At 41.9% G+C, this 11,533-nt stretch overlaps 1 protein-coding gene across 1 annotated transcript; it reads left to right on the plus strand.

Moving 5' to 3' along the window:
* The first annotated feature begins 9,197 nt into the window (after positions 1-9,197).
* LOC149141728 (cytochrome b561 and DOMON domain-containing protein At3g25290-like) lies at positions 9,198-10,368 on the plus strand. The gene has a single exon (XM_089449966.1). It carries the CDS (start codon positions 9,453-9,455, stop codon positions 10,035-10,037), a length of 585 nt encoding a protein of 194 aa, XP_089306092.1. The 5' UTR covers positions 9,198-9,452; the 3' UTR covers positions 10,038-10,368.
* The last annotated feature ends 1,165 nt before the right edge of the window (positions 10,369-11,533 follow it).

Raw genomic sequence — 11,533 nt, forward strand, 5'->3', positions numbered from 1 at the left:
ATTCTACTGAAAAGCCACTGAAATGATCATCAAAAGCATACATTTTTGGTACTCCACAATAACAAGTAACCTCACGCTGGAGTATGAAATCGGACCATCGCGGGAATCAGATGTACTTCTGCGCTGGCAGCGCGGCTAGACTGTTCATGAGCGCCCTTCAGTGCATATATTAAGTCCACAGTCACGATGAGGAAGATAACTTAGGAAAAGTGGGTCATTTGGCAACATCAGAGAGCATTTGTCTAATATGAGCATGTTTGACTTGGACACATGACATAGTAAGAGGACTGGAGTGAAGACAGTGAAAAATTATTGTGTAACAGATGCCCCCTAAAGTATGAAGCCCGAGAGAGTGGGAGGGGTGAAATTCTTTACGAAACTGACTGAGCTGGAACACCATCTGGAAGAACCTGGATGCAAGTACAGTTGATATCTCTGAGAGTGAAACACATGTAGTCTAGGCATGGGCGCAGCCATCCAAAAGACATACGAACTAGGTCTGTGGTATGGATGCAACCATCCAGCTAATAAGACCATGATAATGATAAAGGTATGGTCGCAGCCATCCATGAGGACTCAGGTATGGTGGCAGCCATCCATCAATGAGTCATGAAATCACGAACCAATCCACACAGCCCGAACATGTGTAATCTGAGTTCGGGGTCTTGAACCGAACCGACCATAGTACAAATTCTAACATGCGAATAGATGTGCTGAGGTTGAGCATGATAGAAAGTCGCTTGATTACTGGTCAATGATGAAAAACGTTAACAAACGTGACAGAAACCACCAATAATGCCAATGGTTCTCAAGGTACTATCTAGCACAATCCACAAAGTGCGAAAAAGGAGCTGAAGTCGAACACTTGTGGAATCACCCAATCGACGACCAATGATGAAAGTTGACCGTCAGGTGTGAAGAACTTGCCATTGAGGCATGCAAGCTCTAAGGTACCAAAGGGGATCTCTAGATCAATCTCCTGGATAATGAGCTAATGTCGACAGGAGATGACCCGTCACAGGAGGGCCATAATGTTTCCCCCATCAACGACATGAGATAAGGAACAAGCGGTAGATGGCGAAACAAAGTATCAGAGGAGAAGGTAAGGATGTAAACTACAGAAGGATTAGACTCTTGAACATGTTGGCAACACGACTCCGGAGGGTGGCAGCATTCAAGTACCAAGGGATCAGAGGCTCAATGGAAATGGCGTGAATCGAATGGAATGAGGCTAAATGGCAACCCAAACCCACGGAAGGCCAAACGACGATGTATGGATGTCCCAACCCGACAAGAAGCAAAAGTGTCAATGTTCAAGAGTGACTAGCTACCAATGATGATTTCCAAATTTTCCCCACCATTGCTGGTGAGTACCCCTATTATTTTTGAAAACAAACTTGAAGGGGAGAGCATATGCTTGTAATGTAAGTTTGATCGTCGATTGAATCCAACCTAGTAATGGTTTAACGATCCCTAGGGAGGAGATGCTCGAGTCTCGTCATGGTGATAAGTCCAATGTCTTCAGGGCTTAACAAGTCCGAAATAGGTAAAACTCGAAGTCTTTTTCATATTTAGAGAGTTTGAAAAAGACACGAAAAAGAAAACTCCAGGGGGGTCCTTTTTCGTAGATTTGTGTCTCTCGAGCTCGAAAAAGTATAAAACGACACTCGAAAGAACCGCTCGACCACTACGATCGAGGAGTACTTTTCGTGACTAGTGACCTCGACCTGAAAAAGTAGAAAATTGATCGAAATCACGTCGTTTTGTAACCAGTAACGGACCCGAAATGACAAAGGTCCGGCAATCTTTTCATTTTTACACGGTCGAAAAAGAGCTTAAAGCCAACCGCCTCTTATTTCATTTAACGAGTTAAAAGGGAAAAATCAGCAATCTTTTTGTCTTTAAACGATCAAAAAAGAGCTGAAAGCAGACCTCCATTTTTATTCTCTTTAACGAGTCAAAAAGGGATAAAATACTCGGCAATCTTTTCATCTTTTACGAGTCAGAAAAGGGCTTAAAGGTGACTCGTCCTAGAGGAACGAGTGGTATAAAGGGTAGCAACTGGTTCCAGCAATGGTGGAACTGCTCAAAACATGTAATGGTCAAGAGGCTGGCTAATAAAACCACTCATTGCTGCGATTCCTCAGGAAAGGAAAAACAACCAAGTGAAAGCATATGGTCGGCCAAAGAGATGGTGGTAATGGAATGAAACAACCAAGGCTCATCTAGCAAAATTTAGCGGATAAACGGCAATCGCAAGATGTAAATCGGGTATGGGTTCATTTTTGCACAAGCTTGAACCATGGATAACTCTGCTTGGATTCGTTTTCATGTTTACACAAGCTTGAAACGAAAAACTATGCTTGTTATAAATTCGCATGCCCCCAGCATAATGGTGCAAATCGAGGTACATGCCCCCCAAGCTTCATTGCATTCAACGAGGTGGATGGAATGAAGGTTCACGTTCGAGATCTTGGAAAGACTCGACTTGGATTTTACGATATCTTAATCAAAGACTCGATTTGGAAAGGGAGTTGTTTCATTTTTTAATGAGGTTGACACAGGGGAAGAACTATCCTCATAACCCTTGTTTCATTTTTTAACGAGCTTGACACAAGAACAGGAACTATGCTCCACACCCCTTGTTTTATTTTTTAACGAGGTTGACACAAGATCAAACTATCCTCAGAATGCCTGTTCATGGGCCATATGAGAACATGGCTCCCAAGAGGGCTTCGCGAGATGAAGAAACGCACTCTGGGAGGAATACATGTCATGATGCACCAATGATAGATCGGGTTCCAATGCCCCCAGTACATGATGTATGAGACCATCTGCATGATCATCAGCAGAGGTGGAGACGGAATGGGTAGCCACATAATTGACTTGTGGCAAGGAAGGCACTGCTTGCGAGCAAGAACCAATAGGGGACGACGGCTGCACAGGAGGCACCGAGGGACTAAAGAATGATAATTGATCTATGGTCACCATTCTTCCATCATGTGGAAAACAAACCACACGGAAAAGTGAAGAGACGAGGGACCCCATGGCATAAACATAGTCACGGCCAAGGAGAAGATTGAAATCTAAAGCACCTTGGACAACCATGACGTCTATATAGATGATTTTGCCCCCTAAAGTAACAGGAAGCTTCGGGAGGATCCCTAAAGGTTGACTGGTTCCTCCGTCAAACGCCAATAGATTCTGCGTGACTAGCACAAGCTGTGGGGAGCCCAAAGCTTACCAAGTAGTGGAAGACATAAGACTGACAGACGCACCCTCATCCAAGATAGTGCCAGGTACCACCTTATCATAGGCATGTACTGTAATCTGGAAAGGCACATAGGATGCAAGGTAGAATGCAGTGAAATGACTCCAGTCGAAGGAAACGACCGAACTACTTGGTAGGGGAATCGTATGATTGCCCCCGTGCTCTACAGGAACCGAAGAAGGACTCTTGTGATCAACGGGGATAGGAGGGTCGTTTTTAGACTCTGGAGAATTTGATGAGACGAGGAGAACATGAGCATGATGCTCTTCCGAAAGAAAGTGATCAGCAGGTGGTGAACCCAAGTCGACACTCTCTCCGACCAATGATTGGTCTGGAACAGGCTTAACATAGCCAGGCTCGGAAAGAGGAGGATGGATAAGAGAAGAATCTAATTCAATCTCTTTGTCAATGGGGAGAGGGTCTGAAGAGAGCCTCTAATAACCAACGGGAAGTTGGGGGGAAGAAGCTATAAGACTTTCCAAAATGGAAGAAGCTTTATCCATGAGCAGACAAAGGTGAAGGGGATGGTGGTCTTCACATAGCCTACAGGGGAATCGAATCTTCCCTTTCTTCTTACCATTGCCAGTTGATAGGGTGGCATCATCATGAGCTTCAGAGGACGATGAGGAATGAGCCAGATCACAAGACCATACATCTAAGATCCTAGGAATACTAGGACAATCACGAAGAAGATGGTCACCCTTGCACAATTTACAAGGAAACTTAACATTTCGCAGAGGAGCAGAAGGTGGTCCGACTTGAGATGTACTCGGAGCAATAGCTGCACAAGTGGCCTCACATTTATCGGACTTCTTCTTCTTCTTAGTCTCCTAGTTACTAGATGTGAAACTTTCACCAGGCGAAGGAGGAGAGGAGGAGGAAGAAATAGGGGAAGAAGGCATAGGCTCAACCTTGGAATCAACGTGTCGTGGTTCGGACGAAGGAGATAGTGGAACAGGAGTCATGACACTCGGGACCATCGAGGTTGAAGACAACTAAACGGGTAAACCGATGGTTAACCCAGGCAAGGATAGTGTTGCCTTAAATGGAGCACCGACATTTCCAAAAGGTGGAAACGGACTAGGATTCCCATCTGGGGAAAGACCTTGGCTGGTAGACTCGGGGAATGTGGCCATCGAGTAAAATCCTGAAAAACACTCTTATCACAACCAATAACTCGAACTGTTACCAGGAATATTTCGTGGGCAAATAAATTTTATGACACAGGAACAAAACTTGACCTTTTCATGTTTCAAGAGTCGAGAAAAGGACAAAAAGGTGACTCTATCTCTTTCGAGGTTTAATGAGCCTGAAAGGACAAGTGCTCAGATGGACCTTTTCTTTTAGGGAGTCTGGAAAGGAATGAAAGTGACTACTCTGGAGAAACTAGGCAAAAGGTCTACCAGACAACCCGTAAAACTGCATATACACCTTGGCAGTCATATGAAAACCAAGCACTTTCCGTACAGCAGTCAATCTTCCCGAATGCTGTGTTCGGTGTGTTACGATTTGTAAGGTGGCAGACATGGCTTCCTAGGGATAGAGGATGATAACCTAGTGGGGTCTCCTAACATATACTCGACGCTACATGGGTGCACAATTCCGTACTAGACCGCTATTGAGTCACAGAAGGAGGAATCACCCAACCTTGAGTGCAAACCATAGTGACTAGGTTTACTCAATGGTAAAATTAGTGTTACACAGTAATTTGTCACTGTCTTCACTCTAGTGCTCCTACTGTGTCATGTGTCCAAGTCAAACATGCTCATATTAGACAAATGCTCTCTGATGTTGCCAAATGACCCACTTTTCCTAAGTTATCTGCCTCATTGCGACTGTGGACTTAATACACGTGCTGAACGACGTTCATGAATAGTCCAGCTGCCCTGCCAGTGTGGAAGTACATCTGATTCTCGTGATGGTCCGATTTCATGCTCCAAAACGAGGTTACTTGTTATCTTTAGTGATGATCTAACTAGCTACATTAATCACTGGCGATGTCAATGCTAAGGATCAATTATGTCCCCGCAATGATCCAGATTAGGCGAGTTTGTTCCAACATTCAACCTTCTAGATGATGACAGACCTGGTTGTTGGCATAGTCTGTATTGCCCTCCCTTCTTTGGCATGGCAGTTCCATCAATTGTGCTACCTTCCTTTAGGATAAGCTCACTCTTCCACCTTTCATGGAGACTCCTTCTCCTATTTAAACTCTCACCATTGCTATGCACTGCTAGTTTGGATAAGTTTCTGATAGTTGGCTAGTTGAGCAGTGCTGTTAGTGTTTGTGAGTTTGCTAGATATCTGGTGTGAGTGTGACAAGTGTGGGATTGTTGATAGCTTATGGGAGGTTGTGAAGTGCCCTTAATCTTGTGTAAAACTTATGGGTGAGAGAGACTTATATATTGGGAGATCCATCTTCAAAGAGTGAATGCTTAAGGAACATACTGGCTGGATCCCTCTGAGAAGGCTTGTGACGTCAAGACTTTGGTTGTAAGCTTACTCTTATTTCATTATTAATACAATAAATGATGTTTTCCTATGTCTTGTATGTATGTACTTGATAGCTCATGATTTCTTGACTTTGTGAGTAAATAGATCATTGTTGTTTTCCAGTTACGTGCTTTGTTGTATTTCCTTTGCATTATTTTAGGTTGATCACTGATTAGGAAGCGGAAGCTGGAGCAGCGCAACAGAACTCCATCGACCACCGGTTGAGGTAGGCCTCCAACTATGACAATTTAAGGAAAGCTATTGTTGATCTGTCCTTGTTTGTGACTAGACCCACTCTAGGGCTAGAGGGGTTGCCTCTGTCCGCAGCGGGAACACTTTCCTGCATCACAAATTGGCGACTCCGCTAGGGAGTTTGGCCTTTGTTCTTCCTTTGTTTTCTCTTGTTTTGATTTTTGATTTGGTCTCTTTTGAAGTTTGGGGATACCGATTTCATCCAGTATTTCCCCCCTCAACCCATTCACAAATCTGGCTGTTTTTTCTGGGGTATCTTCCACATACCCTGCCCGCAGATTCAACTTATAGAATTCTTCTGTAAATTCCTTAACAGTCATCCCTCGTTGCTTCAAGTTCTGTACCTGCCTATACAACATGATCTGATAGTCTTTCGGCAGAAACTTCTCCTTCAGTTTTGCTTCCATCCTGGTCCACTTCTTTGTAGGCTGTTTGTGTAGCCTTTTCCTTTCCACCTGAACGCTATCCCACCACAAGGATGCATGTCCTTTCAGCTTTGTGGCGGTGAACTTCACCTGCTTGTCCTCGCTGGTTTCCTCAAACTCAAAATATTTATTTACTTCACTCAACCAATCCAGTAACACATCTGCAGACAAACTTCCGTCATAAGTGGGTAGCTCATGCTTTGGCTTATGACTGGACAGCAAAACTGACTTTAATAACCGGAATTCCGGTGTCACCCCTTCAAACTCGTCTTCTGGTTCTGCCACATCTTCATCACTATCATCTGTTGGGTCTCTCCTTCCCCCAGCTTCTACTACTGCCAATCTTTCACGCAAAACGCGAATCTCCTCACGGAGTCCCTCTTCTGCTATTCTCCGGACCACTCTTCCTCTTCCTCTTCCTCTTCCTCTTCTGCCAACCTCCATTTGTTCCTATTCGGAAAACCTACTCTGATACCACTTTTGATGGCCCAGCCCTCCAACGTGGCGTAGTTTGTTTCAATCGTGTGGAACTTAATGTGAACGCAGTTGGTAACCGTGCCAAGGTTACAGGCCCCTCTCGACCCTTCGGTGATTAACCTATGGTTAGGTTAGCTGTCATGTTAATATGCGATGATATTAAACCCTCCGTGGATTTTGGGCTCACTTGCAATCTGCTTGTATTGATTGCTGTCCCTCCTCACCGGTCATGGGACGCCACCTGTCGGTCTTCTCGGTCTGGCCGCTCCCGCCTTTTGACAAACCCTACCCTCGTTTATTGTCACTTTCGTTTGTTCACTGTGCTCGACTCTTAGCTCTGCTCCGTCGAGGTTTGTTGGTGCCTGCGGGCCTCCTCTGTTCTGTGCGTTGAACTCTGCTCTGCCGAGGTATGTTGGTGCCTCCGGCTTCCTCCGTTCTGTGCGTTGAGCTTCGTTGGTGCCTCCGGGCTTTCTCTGTTTTGTGCGTTGAACTTCTATGAGGGCGACAACCCCGTCGGTTCCCTGCCCTGTGCTATGGTATGTTTGTTGTTTCTCTGGACAATTTCTGTCACATGGGTTGTTTCTCGGCTCTGATAACTTGTTGGCTCGTATCTGTGACAGGGTACCCTACAGTTCCGCGCTTCTGGTTCGGTTCGTTCGGCCTTGCCTCCGAGGTATGCACTGGTTCTATGCCATACTCTGCTTTCGCGCCTGTTTCAGACTCTTACAGTCTCGTTCCTTGTCTTCAGGCTCTGGTTGTCGGGTTCGGTTTCGCAATGCCGCCTTATCAACTACAGGTAAGAACCAATGTATTTTATGGCTTGTTTCGTTTGCTGGATTAGCTCGTTTTCTCGTTCCAGTTCTGCACTAACCCTCATCCACCTCTGTTTGCAGGTTGTTTAAGGTGGCTGGCCGCCGAGGGTTTGCTCTCTCTGCAATCTCCAGGGAGCAGTTCGAAACCCGCCCAGTCTCACACAACGGGTAGGGTCTTTCCGACCATGATTCGGTTGTTAAGTTATGAAGGGTTCTGATGTTCCTGGTTCTTGTTCCTTTATAGTTGCAGTCACCTGAGTTGTAGATGGGTTGTGCTCCTCCCTGTCCTTTGTGGCTCGTATAGCCCTGTTCTGTTGTATTTAGCTTAAGAGGTTTCGCTTGAAAGAAAATTTGTTTTAGGTGAGCGCTATCTGCTCAGAAAATCCTTTTGTGCGCTCTTGTTTGTAATGGACGGTGGTTAACTGGTTAATTAAATTAAACTGTTTCACATTTGCTTTCAGCACTTGTATTATTTTGTAAATGGTATGAAGGCATCGTATTTTGTTACCTGGTCGTTCGTCGGTGACTGTTGATTGGTTCTCCCTTCTTTACTGGAAATGGTTTCCTGTAGCAGCACTTTACCCTTCTCGACTCCTGTTACAGCTTGTTGTCTTATTGTTTCAAATGCATTTTAATCACAGTAGAAAGTAATATGAAATAGACATAGGACTCAACGTATGAAACAATTTAACAATGGATTATTAGTTGGCAAGGTAAATAATTTGTTTTCTTTATTACAGAGGACTGTATTTGTTTCTTCGTTCCGGAGGTTCTCCCTGCTCTAACTATTTTCACTTTGTTTTTAATACTTGGAAAGCATAACTGCTTCTGTTTTCGGTTGAACTGTTCAACCAGAATTTGTCCAACTGTTAGCCAGTTTCTTTTTACAAAAATGATAACTAACTGCTAATTATTTCCTAAACTAAAACAATTCACAACTGTAATCCTACGGTCTCTAACGGCCTTTTGGAAAATGAAACAAATAATAAAAAAAAACCAAAAACGACAAGTCTAATAACCTGTCCAGCAATACATGTAGTCTTCGGCTTGTTCTTGTTTTCTTTTCGAGACAGTCAACCACCTTCTGTCTCCTCGGAGCTGGATGCTCCTGCATCACTTGATATTATTCAAAATGACTTTGGCATCACTCGGATGGTTGTGCTTGTACTATGGGAAGAAGTGTTAAAAAAATGAGTAAGCGTAAAGCTATTATGGCCCAAACTTATACTATTCAAAATGACTTTGGCATCCTCTAACCACAAGTCACGTATAAAAAATCATGAAACATCACAAACCACTTAATAAACGTTAAAACAAATTCTCCATTTCGAATTTGTCAATATGGGAGCTTCCATCGCTGAATGGATCAACGATCGAATGGTCTGCGAACGCGTTCTTTGGCTGCTCTTTCCTTTTTTTATAGTCGTCGGTCGACCGGATCTCTCCTACCTGCACACGCCAATTCAATCCTCACACATTTCCTCACAATTGGCTCCAAGGATTTCATTATTTATTCCGACCCACGCCTCCTCTTCTCCTACAACACCAGTTTGCCTTTGTTACATAATCTCAGGCTTCCTCTGGAATCAAACCCATTTGGCCACCAGTTTGAGTTTCAGAGCCTGATTTACTATTCATTTAAAGCTTGTTTGCTTCTAACCCCCAAAGCATATTTATGCGCTTGAGTTTGCTGCTGCTGAGAATTTGATCGATTTTGCAAACATGGGTGCTTATTCCGCACTGTTGGGTTTTGCTTTGGTGGTGATATTGGCTTGGCAAGCATCGGCACAGAATTGCAGTACATCGTTACAGAGCACGAACGGGACCAAAACATTTACTCGCTGCAATAGTTTGCCAACATTAAATGCTACTCTGGCATGGACTTATTTTCCTGCAAATGGGTCAATCGCGAATGGGTCAATTGCTATTGGCTTCAGAGCCACTCCTGCCGCCTCTGCTGGGTGGGTAGCTTGGGGTATAAACCCAACGGCTGCACAAATGGTTGGCACACAGGCTCTGATTGCCTTCAAGCATTCCAATGGATCAGCAGTAGTTGGTACTTACAATCTCAAGGGTCAAAATCCTCCGCAGCCCTCTAGTATTAGCATCACAGTGAGCGACATGAGTGTCATCATCGAGAACAGTGGTCAGATCACAATATTTGCAACACTTGCGCTTCCTTCAAATAAAACTATTGTCAATCATGTATGGCAAGTGGGCAGTGCAGTTAGCGGCTTGGTTCCCCAGTCCCACGCCTTCAATGCGGCCAATTTGGCCAGTGCCAAAACGATAGATCTGCAACCATAGGACACTACTTGGGAACTAGTAGTTTGCACATGTCCAGCGTTAAGAACAACATTACTTTTGAAAGGTGGGGTATTTTAGGGTTGTATCCTAACGTCCCTATTTTGGGTACTTAGTAGTTATTAATTATTTAATTAAGGTATATGGCAGCATTTTTTTTTAATAAGTTTTTTTTGGATAATTAGTGGATAGTTAGTTAATGTAAGGGTTCTTATTTTTAAATAAGGTTCAATAGGTGGATAGTAATTATTAATAAAAATGACAAATAATTAGGTTTTTTATTAAAATATCGTTAAAATAATATTTTTTTTTCTTTCTTCTTCTTTTTAAGAAATTGTTTATGGAGCTAGAAAGCTATGAAATGTTTCATGAAGTGCTCTTATTGTAATTGGAGCTTTGTTCATAGGGGTTTTTCTCCTTAAGTTGCTCATGAACATTGCTCAAAATTTTGGAGATCTTTAATACAAGGGCTATATTTCTATATGTTTAATCTCATTTACTTCTATTTCATTTATGCATTTAATTTCTCTAAATATGGCTCATATTCTACTATTTTTGTTGGTTAAATATGTTATGATTGGAATTAGTACATTATTGTTTACTTAGAAGATAGGGAATTTACTAGAAACTCTAACTTGAAAGTGCTTAGGTAGTTCAATATTTTCGATACATTATTATAAATTGTAAATAATGTATAAGTACTTATTATATGTTGATTCATTTGATATAGTGCATTCATAATGTCATTAAGAATGGTTAATTTTTTATTATGACTTGTGACTACTAGTATGAAATATTAATATGATGATGCTTATTTAGATTGATGATTATTGGATTGATTGAATAATGGATTACCCCATAGTTTAATTAATAGCTTATTACATTGTGATAGGAACTCGAGATTAAACATTGGAATAATTTGTTATGTGTACAAATTTAAGTTTTATTTGAAATATAGATTGTAATTAAATATAAAGTTTATTTACATTTATTTTATTTTAAAATTTAATTTTATTTATTTATTTTTACATAAACACAAATTGTAATTATACATATAAGTACTTATTATATGTTATTTCATTGGTTCATTTATATGTTATTTCTTTTGATAGTGTATTTGTAATGTTATTAATTCTTTGTTATAACTTGCTCTTATTAGTATGAAAGATTAACATGATGATGCTTATGTATATTGATGGTTATTGGGTTGATTTAATAATTGAATCTCCTATAGTTTACCTACTTGCTTTTCACATTGTGACAAGAACTTGAGATTAAGCAATGGATAGATAATTAGAATAATATAATTGTTGATCGAATTTAGGCTTCTGTGATCCATATCTAGTTTCAGAGAAATCTTTTTCGGTGAAAATCATATAAAGATTTATTTGTCGATGCGTTTCAAACTAGCTAGTGTGGTTCATCCTCAAGACAAGATGAAGAATCAAATCATGGAAGTTAAATAGAGAGGTAAATCATGCCAATGGCTAAATTGAAAT

Source organism: Pinus tabuliformis, chromosome X (genome assembly GCF_031772625.1).
Source record: "Pinus tabuliformis cultivar Carrire ecotype Pingquan chromosome X, CPIR1, whole genome shotgun sequence".
Taxonomy (NCBI): Eukaryota; Viridiplantae; Streptophyta; class Pinopsida; order Pinales; family Pinaceae; genus Pinus; species Pinus tabuliformis.

What these genes read in the sequence shown, in the direction of transcription:
- LOC149141728 (XM_089449966.1), top strand. Translation starts at nt 9,453, where the DNA reads ATGGGTGCTTATTCCGCACTGTTGGGTTTTGCTTTGGTGGTGATATTG.